At 35.9% G+C, this 18,296-nt stretch overlaps 1 protein-coding gene across 2 annotated transcripts in view; it reads left to right on the top strand.

Moving 5' to 3' along the window:
* The window catches only part of eIF2Bdelta (eukaryotic translation initiation factor 2B subunit delta), a 104,270-nt gene that overhangs the window by 64,758 nt on the left and 21,216 nt on the right, over positions 1 to 18,296 (top strand). For both annotated transcript variants that reach the window (XM_081755533.1, XM_081755532.1), the window contains exon 7: positions 2,490 to 2,604. In XM_081755533.1, coding sequence (XP_081611659.1) covers positions 2,490 to 2,604 — 115 coding nt within the window. The remainder of the gene's footprint in view (positions 1 to 2,489; positions 2,605 to 18,296) is intronic.

Genomic DNA, 18,296 nt, shown 5'->3' with positions numbered 1-18,296 from the left:
AAGTGCAAAGCTGGTTAAAGACAATCAAGAAAAATGGGAGGAGAAATCGAAAATGGAACTTAGAGCAAGTAAGAAGAATGGACGGGATGTGAAAGAAGAGATCGAAGAAAAATTCTGTGTAATTGGCAATATGGTAGACAATGTAGAAGATAGTTGGGGAAAAGTTAAACAGATTCTACTTGACACACTCCACAATAACAGTGGCAAGATGGAAAGAGCACCGAGAAAACCGTGAATAACTGAAACGATGCTTAAGAAGATGGATGAACGCAAAGGGGCGAAAAACGTTGACATGAAAGAATACAGAAGGCTGAATAATGAATTGAGAAGAGAGACTGACAAAGCCAAAGAAAATACATGGAAAAGATATGTGAAAAAACAATGGAACTTCAATGGCGCGGCAGATATGATCTGATGTATCAGAAAGCACAAGAATAAGGAGGGAAAGCTAACAAATGTATACGCACGTTTGAAATCGAAGATCAACAAGGTCATGTAGTCACTGACCATCAAAGAATTCTTAGTTTGGGAGGAATACATAAAAGATCTGTATGACCAGAAGAACCACTCCAAAGATATTGCAATCGAAGGAGAGAAAGAGGTGGATGATGAAGAAAAAGAATCCAGTATGTTGAAAAGTAAAGTAGTACAGTCACCCACATAAGTACCTGGACCCCAAGTAATGGAATTATCACAGGCAGGGGTCCAGGTACTTATGTGGGTGACTGTACAAGCCATCAAGGACATGTGAAGGAGGAAGGCCACTGGAGACGACGACATACCAGCAGATTTCCTCAAGGCATTAGGAAACAATGGAATGAAAGTACTGATTTCACTCATTAACAAGATCTATCTGAGTGGAGAATGGCCAAAGGATTTTCTTGATGTTACAATGATTGCATTACCCAAGAGAAGGGAAGTAAAGAAGTGTAGCGATCAGAGAACCATTAGCCTTATTTCCCACACTGGAAAGATAATTGTGCGCATACTGAACAGGTGGCTGGAAAGTGAGATAGAAGAGATATTGGATTAAGATCTGGAAAGGAAAAAACACCAGAGATGCCATTGGGTTGATGAGAATTATATCAGAATGAGTTCTTGACGTGAAGGAAGAGTTGTGTTTGTGCTTCATAGACTGACAAAAAGCTTTCCACAGGGTCAGTTGGATGAAACTTTTGCAAATACTTAAAGAAAGTTGGGGTCATCTGGAGAGACCGACGACTCATTCGCAACCTGTATGTAGGACAACGAATCAAGTTGCACTTGAATAAAGGGGAAACCAATAGCGTGGAGATTGGAAGAGGAGTCAGGCAAGGATGTGATATGTTACTCCAAATTATTTATCATTTACAGTGAATGTTTAATGGTGGAAACATTAATGGAAATTAGAGATTTCAAGATTGGAGGGCAGATCATTAACAAGATCAGGTATGCAGATGATACGATTATCATAGCTAGAACCGAAGAAAGACTACAGAAGATGATTGACAAAATAGTTGACACTGGGAAACTACAGGGAATGGAAATCAACATCGAAAAATCGAAAGTCATGAGAATATCCCGCGGAAATGCGCACTTGCGGGTGAGAGTAGAACAAAAAGAACTTGAAGAGATCAGTCATTTCAAATAATCTGGGAAGTATTTTGACGAAAGACGCGTGCTGTACCAAAGAAATCAGATCAAGAATTGCCACAGCCAAAGAAGCATTCAACAAGAAATGGTCACTTTTAACCAGCAGCCTTAATAGTGGACTAAGGAAGAAATTGCTAAAGTGTTATATATGAAGTTGGAGAGCTTCTAAATGTGGTGTTGGAGGAAGATGAAGAAAATAAAATGGACAGAGAGAGTACCAAACGAAGATGTAAAGCGGATAGGAGAGAAGAGGACACTTCTAGCTACTATCCTTTGGAGAAAGGCCAATTGGATTGGATACATCTTGCGAAGAAATTGTCTTCTTCATGCCGCCATAGAAGGAAAGATAAAAGGAAAGCGAGGAATAGAAAGAAGAACACAAGTGATGGATGATTTGAAAATTATAAGAAAATATTGGGAGTTAAAAGAGGAAGCTGAAAATCGAGAAACATGGAAGAAACCTTTCCAGACCCAAACTGAAAATTAAGAAGAAAATGCCCTCATTAGTTCCAAGACCTGCCAAAGGGCAGAATTGTTAATAATAATAATAATAATAATAGTAGTAGTAGTAGTAGTAGTGCAGTATAATTAAAGCTCGTAACTGGACCAGCGTAGCGACTATAGTACGCATTTTATCTGATACTCATGCTTTAAGTTACCGTCATCCAACAATAAAAAAATTTGATAGTGACCCGGAAGATTTCAAAACATGTTCATACTTGTTTCTCTCGTAGTTGATTACCATAATGTTATGGTTATTAGACATATAGTAAATAAATCGATTATCCTTAATTAATTAAACATGTCAAATTAATAAGCTTAATTATTGACAGAGTGTTTCTTGGTATGCATTGCAGAACTCTATCGTCAGGTATACACCCATCTATAGTGTGTTTAGGAGTACAGTATGCGGACAGAATAATTGTTGGTTCCAATGCTCGATGTGTTGCTCTCTTGAAAGCAGTTAAACAGGTAACTATGTAATACCATTTAAAATATAAGTCTAATTTTAAAAATCATATGAAGTTTTTATATTTTGTGCAACAAAGTAGTTTGTAAAATTCTTGTGCCATTTCAGTCAGTTGATTTATCTACCGAGTACTGAAGTAGAAGGCAACCTTAATGTTCTGACTTCATTGTATTTTTTGTATGTTTAATTTGATATACAAATTGTGTAATAGACTTTTTGAAACATCTTAAAAACCTTGGGGGGAGGTATGGAAAATTGACCTATTAACCTTCTCCTCCTACTACATGATAGTGAAACCGATATTTTCTCCGAAACCCGGTGTTGCCAAGAAATTCAAGCTAGCTGACAATTCTCGACCAAAGGAGTGCGCATTCCTCTCTGTCACTTGAGAAAGGTTTTGGCGAAAAAGAAAAAAAAAAAAGTAGCGTGGAAACTCCGAATGGTTTGTGTTGTTTTTCTGTTATTTGAGACTTTGAGTGGAAAAATCTTCCTTCTTCCTTTGGAGAGGAACAAAATTCGAACTGGACGACAGCTCTCGGCAAAAATAGGGGGTGAGCAAAAGCTGATCTTCTCCGTCATATGAATATGGAATGGAATGTCTCAAATGTTTTGGCGAAGAAGAAAGTAGTCTGGAAACTCCGAGTGCTTGATGTTGCTTTGTTTGAAACTTTCAACTTGCTTTCAACAGAATATTTCTTTTTCCATTGAGAAGGAATGATCTATATATGCAGGCAAATTGGTCAGTGTTTGTTTATTTCCCCCTTCTCTATATAGAAAGATAGAACCCACATGTGTAAGCCATTAATCACAGTGTAATGGGGACCAAAGCTATGGCAACGTCGTTGAACATAAGTTAAATTACAATGTCACTAGTAACAGGATATGATTGTTCAGACAGTTCCGATTACCACCCACTAAGGTTTTTAAGATCCTACCAGTTCTATATTTATAAATATGGTGTTAGACGGGGAAAAAAAATCCAAGGAAGGATGCATCCAATTAACTCCATATATACACAATGTGTAGAGGAGGGTAGGACAGTAGAATGATAAGCAGTGTAGCTTCGCGACCCAGTGTAGGGCGTGGCATGAGTGTATCTGGGTGGCATATTGCAATTGCGGATTGTCCTTGCGCGATAGCTCCAGGAAGGCAGTACACAACGACGTGCAGGGGCCTAAAACTCATACAGGGAGTACAGACTTGTTTGTTAGTATGGCGTTGAAAATGGCAGATTGGACATTCATATCCTGAAATCTGGCGCACGAATTCGATGTTATTTCATAGTCACCAGTGTCCGTTGTATTGGGAGCCGTGGACATATGCAAACCAACCGAGCAACGTAAATTACAAACAAAATCATTTCACATGAGATAGATAGGATTTAACGAAGAATGCACGAAAGGAAACGGAACAAGTGTAGTGTGTGTAGTGGAATTAGTCGTTAAGCTGTGTTTCACACACAGGAGTGTGATAATGTATTAGTATGATATTACAGGGTATCTTATCGGTCACGAATGTCACGAAAAAGTCACGAAATCAGAAAACGGTCATGAAAGTCAAGAAATTTAGCTTTTGGGTCACGATTTTTTTTCTTTTTTTTTAACTGTGCAAATGTAAGTACACATTGGAACATTTTGTCCTATAAAACGTCAAAATTCACCATCAAAAATGTCTATGGTCGGCTTTAGACGCTACCAAATCACAATCAAAGTACGTTTCTCTCGCATGGATGAAAATTCGGCCTAATTAGCACCCAAATTCGCTCTTGAAAATGTTAGGAAATTATATGATTTGGTAAAGAAAAGGTAACGAAAAAGTCACGAAATTTCATTTTGGAATTTTATTAGACACCCTGTATTATAAATACCAGTGTGTGGATATTGCTTAATAGTGATAAGTGAAGTCTGTGTTTAGTGATTTAGTGGCAGAATATGGTAAATTAATAAGAAACCATACAGGAGAGAATCAAATTATATATGAAGGTGAAAAACCAAATAATACAGGGAAAATCTGAAGAAAATGAAACAAAGAAGAAGAAGGAATACTACATAGATGGGCTAAATATAGACCAAAAGCAATGAATGATGATATTTATGATAAGATCAACGTTAAGCTCGACTTGAGTCAGAAACTAGAGTAGATTAGTTTGATTAGACTTAGACTAGAGTAGATTAGTTTGAAGACAAATCATCATTAGATAACAGCAGGTAGTAGTTAGCATTTGCTGTTTTTTTTTCTTTAAATTTTATTTTATTTTGTTTTGTTTGTTTGTTTTGTTCTGTTCAATGTGTTGTGGTTTCGCGGCTCAACCCTTGTCTTGGTCCTTGACCCCGCTCCAAAAAAAGAAAATGAATGATGAAATAAAGAAGGAAGAGAAGAGGAGATTGCAATGATGATAGCCTGTTTCGGTTTAAATCTTAAGGTGCCGAAACCGAAGAGGCGCGTCTGAGCAATAAAAATAAATAAAAAGTCACCAGTGTCTTCACGAAGGACATCCATGGAGACAAGGATCTGAACTTAGATTCTTCCAGTAAACATAGAAAATATACGTACTGTATCCTATACTGATCATAGAAATAGGTCTGGCACCAAACAAACGTGCAAACTATACTTTACTGTTATCATTCAGGCACACTTACCATAGTGGGAAAACACAGTGTGTCTAAATTGAAACGCACAAGACGTTCAAGACAGTGAGAAACAGACAGACAAAAAGTTGGTGCCAAATGAACCTAAAAAAGAATATGAATTTTTCCTCACTAAACTTATAAACACTCAAAGTTAGTGTCTAAATTTGGGTGTTAAAATAAGAACTCAGATTGGCTGAACCGTGTATTATCAGTCTCAAAAACTAGGTACTAAGAAATTATATTCTCTAAGAATCCGAAAGAAAACTTATATATATATATATATATATATAAATATCTTTGTTATAAGTTTGTTATAGTTCAAAAAAATTTTCCAACTAAGGTGTGAGATAACTTCCAAAAGAAAGGCAACATGATCACTCTTTGGGAAACAAGTTAATTACTGTTATAGATTGTGGTGGCAATTATTAAAGAGGATACGAAATCTTTACAGCGCAATCTCTCTCTATATAAGTAGTTGTCCTGAGTGACTGACTGATTAACGCCCAGGTCAAATCGCGTAAGCTAGAATCTTCAAATTTGGACAGAGCATAGAATTTGTGACGTAAGATACTGGTAAGGAAGGATTTTTAGAAATTCAACGAAGAAGAGAAGGGGTGGCAATTATTATCTTAAAATGTCCATATCTTGAAACATCTGAAGGTTAGAGACATGAAATTTGGCATACGGACTTCTCATTTAAAATAATTAGATATGTGTTTCAGCATTTTTTATTTTTCTTTTATTTTTTTAAATTTTAATATTTATCCTAGAAGGAAAGAAAAGGGGTTGAGAAGAAAAAGGGGCGGATAATTCAATAAGATGCCCGTATCTCAAAACCTTTTAAGGTTAGAATCGTGAAATTCGGTATTTGGACTGCTTATTTAAAATAATTAGATATGTGTTTTACTGTTTCTTGATATTTCCCTTAGAAGGGAAGAAAAAGAGTGAGGGTACAATGACCATATCTCGAAATGCTTTAAGATTAGATACATGAAATTCGGTATTTAGGCTTTCCATTTAAAATAACTAAAGACACGTTTAAGCGTTTTTTGTTATTTATCGTGTAAGGGAAGAAAAAAGGCGGAAAGAAAGAAGGCTGGACTTTGCAATTATTATAAGATGATCATATTTCGAAATCCCTTAAGATTAGAGACATGTTAAGGATATGGAACTTGGTGTATCAAGTCCTTATTCAAAACAAGTGAGCATATACTATATCGTTTTCGGAAATTCCGTGTTTAACGACAGAAGGGACGATTTCAGTTTTTTTCTCAATATGACTTTGAGCTTGTCAATTTCATTATCAGAGTGAAAACGGGAAAACACATTTGAAACGAATTTTTGAACCTTGGGTCGACGTAGATTTTTCAAAATAGTGCTTACTTTCGGACACGCCTCGTAAAAAATAATCAAAAACAGCCGGTAGTAGTGTTCAGTCCATTGTTTTCGGAAAGTCGCTGAAATTAAGAGTGACATTTCTGATGACTTTCAAATCCAAATTCATTTTCCTTCGACGTGAGATGGAAAGAGAGTGACATAAAAAATAATTGAAAACTATTGGTGTTAGTATCCGGTCCATAATTTCCGGGGTCATTGACATGAATAATGAAACTTTAGATGTCGTTTAAGTCAGTTCAGCCTCCATTGGTATGGGGAAGTGGAGGGCGGGTGTGCAAGACATGTAAATAATCGAAAACGATAGAAAACAGTCCATTTTGGTATTGCTGAGATGAATATTGAGACTTCTGATGGCATTTAAATCGAATTTCATTCGTTATGCGTATTCTAAGAAGAAAGGGGTTCAATTACTTTCCATAACCAATTTGTCTCGTCGAGGAGCCGGCATTTCAGTCAGTACTATATAAAGCAGAACATCCTTTTTTGAAGTACATTATCTTGCAAGAAAATACTCTGTGAATCGGGATCGTTTTGGTATAATAATTATTAGGCCAGTCAATGAAGGGTCGAATAAAAAAAATGGTGGAAAGCTGGAACAAATTTTATTTTCTTTATATAAGTGTCCATAACAACATACTAATTTTGCACCACTTTACCACCCCGGATTTGGCCGCCATCTTGGAAAAATGGCGCCAAAAATTAGTTTTTTGTAAATATCTCGCATGGAAAGCATTTTAGAGCAAAACATATTACAAAAAATAATCTACATTAAATTCTCTACAAGAAATGTTCTCTTCATTTTTTCTCTAGGATGCACAGTTTAGATGTTATAGGCTTGGCAAGTTACTCATTTTTCTTTCAGCATCGCTTAGTAGCAGAACCTTAACGAAAATTTTCTGATACTATTTTGTTTTAGTAATTTTTCTTATATAAAATATAAATTAATATATTTTTCATTCATTGCAGGTGTGACTAAGGATAAGTAATCTGTTGTATTAGATCATCTATGTTCAACGTCAGCTGAAAAATGTTTTAGCTGTGAGAAACTGCTCGGTGATACATGTATAGTAAAGGAAGAGGGACTGAAAACAGTAGACTGCAGTATTAAAGTGAAAGATGGAAACGAGTGTCAACTTAAGGGACTGAGAAGTGTTACACTTCATGGAAAGAGTAGAAAAGTTTACACAAAAGTAAGAAGTAGCAAAGCGTTGCTATCACAACGTACTTCATCACCTACACCGATAACCTTTAGGTCTGAAGTACTAAGATTTAATTTTCAAGAAGCCTGCCTGTTTTGTAGACAATGTATCGTCATCCGCAAAAAAAAGTTCGCATATACTGTAACTTCCACATTTTCATTAATAACTCAGTTTTCTTAATATATTATCGCTTCTTTGTGCTTTCCTTAACAAAGCAGTGTAGTAATGAATAATTATTTATGATTTTTGTGAAAAAATAAAGCAAAATAAGAAAATTATAAGCAAAAAACTGTGATTGTTATGAAACTTTAGTCTGTCAGATAATTACGCGAAGAATATCCCGAGGGAAATTCACTCCATACAGTGCACAGGTATTAGGAGCACTCACAAATACGTAAAATTGAAGAAACAGAAAATAATGTATTTTTGAGATGAACATACAATTCACACTTCACGTGAAGTTCCAATATGGGAAATCAATCAATATCTTCAGTTGAAATTACTGAAAAAAACAGAAAATGGCTATTTAAAACTCCAAGTGTAAACCTGCGCTTGGAGCGAGTCTATTTCTAATATCAGAACGCGTTATTTCGTAACATGCCTGCGTGGCCAAGCGGGTTTAGCAATGCTGTTGAGATTCTAGAACCGAAGGGTGGCAGTTCGAGCCTGAGTACGGAACGCTTTTTTTTTTCAATATAGTGAAATATTTTTTAAAATATAAATGTCTAATTTGAAGTGCTTAAAAACACAAGACCAGATGAACAATCACTTTTCAAAGCTCAGTCACATTTATTCACTATGTTCATCAATTAGGCTATATACGAAGACACTAAAATGTGGAACGTTAACGATCCTTATTAACGTTAATACCACATCCGTTATAATGAGAACAGATTTGTGATCTGAATACCAATCTTAAACCATACGTCCAAAATGAAAATTATTCATGTTCTTGATACCTATTGCAACACTCAGTTGTAATATAGAGAGTGAGAGTGCGAAAGAGAGAGATAAAATACTGTATACAGGGTGCGGAAAAATTCCCGGAACGGTCCAATATCTCGCGCAGTATAAATATCACCAAAACAAAAATAACACATGTTAAATAGTTTTAAAGAAGCTATCCAATGATAGAAAACACAATCACCTATCCCTACCTCCTTGGGGACTACGGGGGATAACTTTAAAATTTTAAATGGGAACCCCTATTTCTTATTTCATATGTGGATTCTCCAGAAAAAGTGATAGTGATTTGATCAAAAATTGAAAACAGTGTGTGCGAAGATGAAGTTACATGGAATACAATATCGATAATTGTTTTGCAAAGTAGCTTCATGAAGTAGTTCTTAGTAGTAGGGTATTTACAACAAAAATAAGCCATTTTTGTCACCATTTGTATTTTCTTGCAAATTAATAAATATGGACAAATGCATTATTTTATGAACGTTAAAATGTATGAATTCGTTATGTGGGTAAAAAAATCATATGAAAATTTTACTCTGCGTGGAAATCGAACTCATGACCTTTCATGCCGCAGTCCCGTACGCTAACCGCATGGCCCAGAGCTCGACACTGAGAGGCCACATTTTCATAAAGATTTGCCGCCTCCATTTTTTATGTGTCGATTCAAGTGCTATCCGTGAAGGCACTGTTTTCAATTTTGGGTCAAATCACTGTTACTTATTCTGAAGAATCCAAATGTGCAACAAAATATGGGGATTTCCATTTAAAATTTTAAAGTTACCCCCCGTGTGGGAATGGAGAGTTGCGTTTGGTATCATTGGATAGATTTTTCAAAACGTTTAACACGTGTTATTTTTGTTTTGCTGATCTGTATATTTCGCGAGATATTGGACCGTTCCGGGACTTTCCCCGCACCCTGTATAAGCTTGTATTTTTAATTAAAACAGTTAGTGTAAATCATAATCTGGATTTTTATAAAGTAAATGAAACAATCATATAGAAAATGTATACAGTTTAAAATTGAATTAAATTGCAATTCCAGAATCTGTAACATTATACATTTCTTATTTATTTACATCGAATGTTAACTTATTGTATAGTTTATAGCATGAGTATCAGCTGATATGTAACTCAAAATTATCTATAAATTGAATTTAAATAGAAAATGATATAGTTGCTATAAGAACAAGTTTATGAAAATGAGCTGTATAATAATGGTTGTATTTGAAACAGAGTTTGCGTAATGGAGTAAATATTTACACCGCCAGCTTTGCAATACTGTGCGGTTTAAATTGTCAATCTCATCAATTTTACTTATTTTTATGGAATTTAGTATAGCATTATGAAACATTCAACAACTGATCTAGTAGTGAAACATATTTAATAAGATTACCGCACATTACGGTAGATTCCGAGATCGCTCCCAGCTTTGCGAGCACTTGATAATATCTTATTATTATTTCAGATAAAATATTATGTGGAAGAGCTAAATTAAATTAGAAAATGAAATGAAATATTTAACATCCCACTATTACGCCCTTTAGGCGGGAAGGTTCTAGATTGCTGGTCCTCACATAGAGGAGAATTTGGATTAGTAACCAGTTTGGTTCTTTTCTTTATCAAATCTCAATATACAATTCATATAGTAATGTCGAGCAAGCGATAGCGAGTGAAGGCAGGTTAACCAGGTTGATTGCTTTCTTCATCACCACTCAATTGGTATACGGACCAGTGTTCTAGAATCCTGCTATTTTAGGCTAAGGGAGAAGATAATTAAAGTAAGAAAAATGATATAAGAATTGGTGGAATGAGAAAGTGGAAGGAAAAGGAAATGCTTTGAGAAAAGTCACGGACATAATGTTGTCCACCACAAGCTTACTTGAACGGAATAAAACCAGAGACCGCATGCACCAAAGGTAAGCGCTCTACCAGTGAACCATCGCGCCCCATAAATTAAATAAGAAAGATAAGTAGTAGGCATTGTATAATTGAATATTGTATGTAAGAAACTTATTGTCCATAAAGATTCTTTCTCTTCAAGCTTTTGTAATTGATGTTGCAAATTGTCCGATGCTTTGCAATGCGGGTCAAAGGAATAAATGCATTTTTTCGGGATAGTATCGTCTGCCCCTTGCTGCTATTGGTGGTATAAAAGTAGTGTTGAGTTGATTTTTAGTTTCTTGTTCCTTTTGTTATGTGAATATAGACTAGACCAAAATTTTTTACTGGTGTTCATTTCAGGATCACTCGGTAGCATGTTTTTAGTGGAGGAATATTACGTGAATATAGATTACACCAAGTCACAAATATTTTGACAAAGATATACATTTTTATTACACAAATAGTTTCTGCTTTTCCTTTTACTGCAAATGTTTGTTTCTAATAGTGATTTTTATTCTTATTGTATCCGTGAATACACATTCAAGACTTTTTTTTAAAAACAATAAGTTGTTTAATAAGGCACTGAAAAGTGTTGGATTTTGTAACACTCTAACACTTAAAAACATAATACTGAGTGATCCTGAAATGGACACCAATAATTAATTTTGGTCTAGTCTATATTCACGTAACACTTTCAACACCGAGGCTATATGAAACGTGGGCTTACTAATTAACGTGGAATAAAAATAAAAAAAGTCTAGTGGCTAGCGCGAGTGTTTTTGGTTCTTGTAGTCTCGGGTTCGATTCCCGGTAAGGGGCGATTCAGGTTAAATTTTCAGGGGAGTTTATGGGGAAAACGTTAAAAAATATAATTGCAAAAGTCTGATGCCAGTGTTTTGTAAGCTATTGACAAAATAATAGAAAGACAGGAAAGAAATTCTCTTGAGAACTGAAAGTGAACAATGTTTTCGCATTTATGCTTAATTTGCTACTAGCGTGACACATTAAATTGAATATAATATAAATATTAGACACAAAATTCGCTACTTCACGGTTGATAACATGGTAAATGCTAGGTATTGTTAAACATTAAACGTAACACCTCAATTTTATATCAATAAATAACTTAAATAAATAAAGAACAAGACAGAACAATATTATTAACCTATATTTGCATAGTATATAAATTAAAAACACGTTGTTTATCATAACGAAAAATGGCTGAACCGTTTGAAATGAATTTTATTAACATAGTTAACACCTACCTCGGACTGGGTTGTTGTCACGCCATTTTTATTGAAATGCGTATCCAAACAGAAGAGAGGGGGTTAAAATGTATGCCAAAAATAGAATCTCTCACGTTTGTGAGATGAAATATGATACATAAATTCCTTATTTAAAACGAGTGTGCACGTGTCCGACCGTGTTTAGAAATTTCGGTACTAAATGGAGAAGAGGGGCAATTTGTATCGTTTTTGCTCAATATTTAAGAATGATGGCATCGAGATTGTGTCTTGTCTTCACAGCAAAACGGATGAAGCACTTGAAATTATCTTTTAAATATACGGTATTTAGCATTTGGTCCAGTCGGATTCATTAACACATATGTCGTAAGAGGAACAGATGGATATAAACACCTTATTTTAAAATATGTGAGCCCATCTTCCGTTGTCCTTAAAAATCCACTTTTGAGGGGGAAATGGGGCAAGTTCCAAATAAGGTGGTCAATATGTAAAAGTGACGTCGTGTTTGTCTGTCCGATCATCACGGGAAATCAAATCAGCCGTTTGAAATAAATATTTGAATACATTTAGTACTTGGAAGAAAATGGTTAGCTGACGTTCACTAGAAACTTGACAAAACTTCGATACAAATTAGAAGATAGTCAGCTATGCCTAAATCTAATATTGTAGGTGGAAGTGAAAACGACGAACGAAGTAACAGCGGATTAAAATTTAGCATTAGAAGTAATTGAAAAACAGAATGTGATGCGCGAAAACGAGAAAAAAAAGGAAAAACGTAACGTTGCCGACGACAACACACTGGATGGTGCTTATTGAAAGACCCATAAACGCTATTCATTAGCTCATTCTTCACGGTTTGGATTGCAAGAAATAAAACTTTCTTCGTGCTAATACGCCTCTCAAAACGAAATGTTATATTTCTGCAAAATTTGTTTTTCTCACATGACTGGATATTTTTAAAAAAAATTCTATTGTGCTGAAGAAAACAAAACCATATGACAAGTTGTATTTGATCTGAAGACCCCATGATCTCTACTACATGTTGTTACTCATTACATCAGCGAGACGTTGTTTGCAATGACACTGATACATTGAGTGGTTTGTTCGAGAAAGTTGCTTGTCTCGATTTTGTTTACTCTTTAGGTTTTTCGTAGAATACATGAAAAAGAATACATACATTTTTCGCTTAGCTATCCAGTTTTAACTGATCAGAAAACAGCAATCTACTGGTGAAATGATATGGGGTAATGTGTAGCATTTTGTTTTTACGCCATCGATAGCAGCAAGGGGCACATGAATTACATAAAAAGGGAGTGTGTTGTTATGAACTACTAATATCTTTTTCAAAAAATCTACGTGTTACTTCGTAGCTCAGGGGATAAGTGAGAGATTACAATACACAAGGTCGCACGATCGAGTCTTGTCCACTGCTATTATGTTTTTTTTCTTTATTTTCATTGTTTAACGGTGAAAGTGACGTAGATACATTTTCATTGGCATTCAAAAAAAAAAAGAGAAGAAGAATGGAAGGGAATACGTAGCCCTGAAAAGGGCTGTTTATATATAAGTGTTTAATAGGAGTTCCAATGACCTTCTACATCGATGACTGCCTGGAGCCTTCTGGGCATGCTTTCGGTAAGTCTGCGGAGAAAGCGTTCACTACGGGAGACTTCCTCCCAGCTGTTTTCAACGATTTCCCATAATTGATTTTTTGTGGATGGAGGCGGGTTAGGCCAGTTCTCCTTCATCACCCTTTTGACCTCTGCCCATACTGTCTCAATTATATTCATATCGGCTCCACGCGGTGGCCAATCTAGGACCTCTAAATCAGCCTGCTGCGAGAGCCAATTCTGAACTAATTGACACATATGAACCGGAGACCTGTCGTGCTGAAACTGGATTACTCCATCGGGGTAGATAAAACGCACAGATGGCAACATAACATCCCGAAGGATATGTAAATATTGCTCACCTGTAAGACGCCCCTCTACCCTATGGAGTACTCCAAGACACTGTGATGTCATGAAACCCCAAGATGATACAGATACGCGTCCACAGTGACGTTTGTGGAAAACGTATCTGGGATCATGCCTGGAGCCTCTCGGACGATACACGACTACTGGGCCATTATTTGAGGAAGAAAATGTGCATTCGTCTGTGAAGACAACATGTCTCCAATCACGGTTCACATTTTCTTCCGCAAACTGAAGCCGTCGTCTTATATGCTCTTCCGAGAGGAATTCTTTCACCGCAGCACGACGGGCGTGAAGATTAGCTTCCCTAAGACGCCGTACAGCAGTATCTCGAGAGCCTGGAAAAGCTGATGCGTGCCGAAGTTGTCTGGCGGTCATGTTGGGATTAAGTCGCGCAGTAGCAACAAGCTGGGCATCCTGCTCAGGTGTTGTCACACGACGCCTACCACTACCTCGGCGCCGCATAGTTTCTCCAGTCTCTCGAAAACGCTTTATCCACTTCTGTGCTGTTCTTGGTAAAACTCCACACCTTTCAGCGGCTTGTGCAGCGCAATAGCCTTCTTGCACTAAAGCAAGAACACGCTCTTTTCTATTCTCAGCCATTTCTGACTTCTACCCTTTTCACGAGTTGCACGTTGAATGAGCACCCCTTTTAGTTGAAGCTATTAAACGACAGTTGGTTACTCCAAGAGCTAGTAAGATCGTAGTTTTTATTTGCTAAGAGGCAGAAAACACGTTATTTCGATATATGTTGTTTGACTACAAGGGAGCACTTCACAACTGATTACTGAGTGATAAGATCTGTGGTATTCTGTTCAACTTTCCTTTAGGCAATTTTAAACGTAATAGACGATATTTGTCTGACCTTGTCAGTGCCTGAGGCAGAAGACAAAATCAATGAAAATGTTTTCAACATAACATTTTCGATTTATGTTTATCTCCTATCCGTTTTTGTTACGATTGCCTTCTTTAGAAATATCAGCTCTCTTTTTTTTTTGGCCCCTATAAGGAAATGCTATTGCGGTTTTCCAACGTTCAATATTTTTGGCAAAATTAACACTTTCAAATAAAGCTAAACAAGCATATGTTTCACAGACAAAACAATATGTAAAGTTCTACTTTCCAGTTAGGCAACATTCCTTCAAAAATTGCAACTATAGTTTGCATCTCAAGTAATAGGGTAAATGTGCCAGTAGTCGACCATTTAAGGAGATTTTCAACTTTGTTAAAGTATAAAAAAAATCATTTTTACTAATAACTTTTACTGCATATGTCATTAGAAAGAACAGTGTTTAAATTTTACGTTTGTGTAGCTCGCATAGGAAATCTTTTATACATAATTACACAGGAAAAAGAAAATACCAGAAACCCTGAAAAAAACAGTAGTCGGCCTATGAAAACCAAAGGTCAGCCATTACTTTAACCAGTACTCAGCCACACTATAGAATTGACTTTTTTAATGGAATTTTAGAGACCAATTCCTCAGTAGCAAATTAAGGGACAAATATATTGCACTCAGAGTTCCTACAAAGAAAAACTACGTGGAAAACAGGCCCGCAACTAGAGGGAGCTAGGGGGCCTGGCCCTCCTAAACGTTTCGTAGCCCCTCCAGACCTCAACACAAAAAACACAATTTAGATATGTGTAAGAGATTTTTAATGACTTGCCCCCCCTAACATATCTATGTCCCCCCAAACCTCTGTGGCTAGAAGCAGGCCTGGTGGAAAATATATTGCGATACAGGAAAAAGGACTTCTTGTATGATATTTACCATAAACTAAGAAAAATGTGCCTCGGCCTAGACTAGCCTATTTAAAACTAATATATAGGCCTATTTATATTTACATTTATATTTACATTGATATTTATATTTAGCTATGACATTAACCCTTTAATATGAAGTTCATTAAGCACATTCAGGACACATAAGCACTTGTTTAGCAGGTTCCTCGTACGATAATACATTGAGGCACGTGCATTTTAAGTGGTACCAGTGATCACAAAAGTGACACCCAATATATTTAAGTGTATCGTTCTCAATATCACTTATGAATTCTTCTTCAGGCCTTAGACGGCATTTCAACAACTTCTTGCGTCTCGTCTTTTTAACTACTAGTGCTACTTGGCTTGACAGTCCTTTTCTTTTTGTTTGACTTAAAATTTTTCCTTTCTTTTGTATTCTCTCCCTTTTTCATTTTAGACATTCCTCTTCTAGTTTTCTTTTATTTTCATTCTTTACCATCTGATAATTTCTCCATGCTTGGGAGGATACTGCACTTTGAACTTTTTCTCTGGGCACATGTTTGGTAGTTTTGTTTTTGATTGGAGCTAGCCAGAAAAGATGCTAATCAAAGCCAGATGATATGGAAGTATTTTACGAAGGTTTTCTTTGAATTTCTTCTGAGATCATATGGAGTTATTTCTGGCTCTACTGACTGTAGAAACAGAAGCAGACCTTTCACCTTGCGTCGCTTCAGTACAAGATGCCATAACGGATATGTTGTTTTCCTGGTTTGAGTCAGACGTAACGTCTATTTCTGATATCGAAGATATATTTGTAGGCTCTAGACGGCCAATTGCTAAAATTTGGTATGTTCCAGGACTAAGATATAGAGCATTTCACTAGCAAGAATCTACTGATAGCAGATCGATCCTCTTCGGACAGAACAATAGCCTTATATGTGTTCATTAGTGTAGAATAAGAAGACTCTTTGGATAGAGTATCCTCAACGCACCTGATTGCAAAAACATCTGACACTGAGTCTATTCCAGTAGATGTCTTTGGACTGGTTGAAAGAAACGCTAAATCACGCGTTCTTAAACTGTTAGACATATTTTCCTCACGCTCATAGTGAGTTAGAATGTAAATATTTATGATTATTCTGTATTGTTTCGGCAATCAGGCAACTCTAGGAACAGAGCAGATAAGAACAGATAATAATAATAATAATAATAATAATAATAATAATAATAATAATAATAATAATAATAATAATAATAATAATAATAATAGTTGAAGAGCAATTGCAGCCTTGGAATTAAAAACGTGCAGAAACGCGACATTGTGCGGAGTAATTTAAAAAAATAAATCAATTAGATATGGATAACCCTTACTTCCTCATAGCTACCTTAGATTAAAAGACTAAGCTATGATCAGGGTCAAGGGCGTCGATCCTGCTAGGGCCGGGGGGCCCGGGCCCCCAAAGCTTATGTAGGGCGTATGCTTAGGGTAAAATAAATACTCATTACCTGTCCTTTTTAAATTTTAGAGAAATAATTCAGACCAGCCATAAATCCTTAACCTTTTTTCCCTCAGTTCTAGAAAAATACAAGAATTGAAATGGTTACAATACCAGACTGATATTAAAGTACGGGACAAAAATAAACGACCAACATCGTCATAAGTTTTAATGGCGTTTTCGATCGTTTAATTTTATCCCGTACTTTATAACTGTATTATACTTGTATGATGCAATTAGTGACATCATAACAGTTACTTTTTCATTAAATCGTTAGAAAAGTCTTCTACGTATTAGTTAAGTGTCTTAGTTGTATGTCATGTGTCATTTAAATTGAATGAATGATAAGTGGATGACTACTGGAGTATATGTATCCAGTAGTCGTCCGTTGAAAGTAATGGGGGGCTGACCATTGGAAATTGAAGTGAAGAGTCATTTCCAGTAGTCAGCCCCTAATGACTGACTACCGGAAAACGTTATCAAAAATGCAACTTGTAGTCAGCCCCCCTTATTTCTACGCAATATCTTGGTTTGTATCATAAACCAAGAATTTTTGATAAGCTACGATACATTCATGCATAGAAGAAAGCAATAACTCGTACTATTTTACAATAATATAATTTTAACTTAACTTTGAAGTAAAGCTTCTTCCTTATTTTTTATTAACAAAATGCGCACTTTGCTCACTTGCATCAGCAGACCTCAAATGATAATTTTTCTTTTCTGCCACGAGGAGTCACACCAGGCCAGAACAAATGAGGTTGAATACTGGAGCTCTGATTTAAGTTGTAGTTGATTATTTGTTTGATAACAAGCTACTGTATGTTTATTTAATATGCTTTTTACTGAAAAATGGCTGACTACTGGAGACGGCTGACTTTAGGCACACTTACCCTCCTAACTAACTAACTAATTCTATGGCCTATGGAACCCGGAGGTTCAATGCCGCATTCACAAAAGCTCTCCACTGACTTCTATCCTTAGCTAATTGGATCCAGTTTCAACTTTGTATTCCTATTTCTGCGAGATCCATCTTAATATTTTCCTCCCATCTGCGCCTAGGTCTTCCTAATTATAAGCTCAAGTAATATGTAACATAATAATAACAATAATAATAATAATATCTTAGTATCAAACTTTAAGCGATTTTTATATGATGCATATATT

This window comes from Thermobia domestica, chromosome 4 (genome assembly GCF_964235325.1).
Source record: "Thermobia domestica chromosome 4, izTheDome1.hap1.1, whole genome shotgun sequence".
Taxonomy (NCBI): Eukaryota; Metazoa; Arthropoda; class Insecta; order Zygentoma; family Lepismatidae; genus Thermobia; species Thermobia domestica.
Note: the sequence above shows the minus strand (reverse complement) of the source record. Positions and strands in the feature narration are given on the sequence as shown.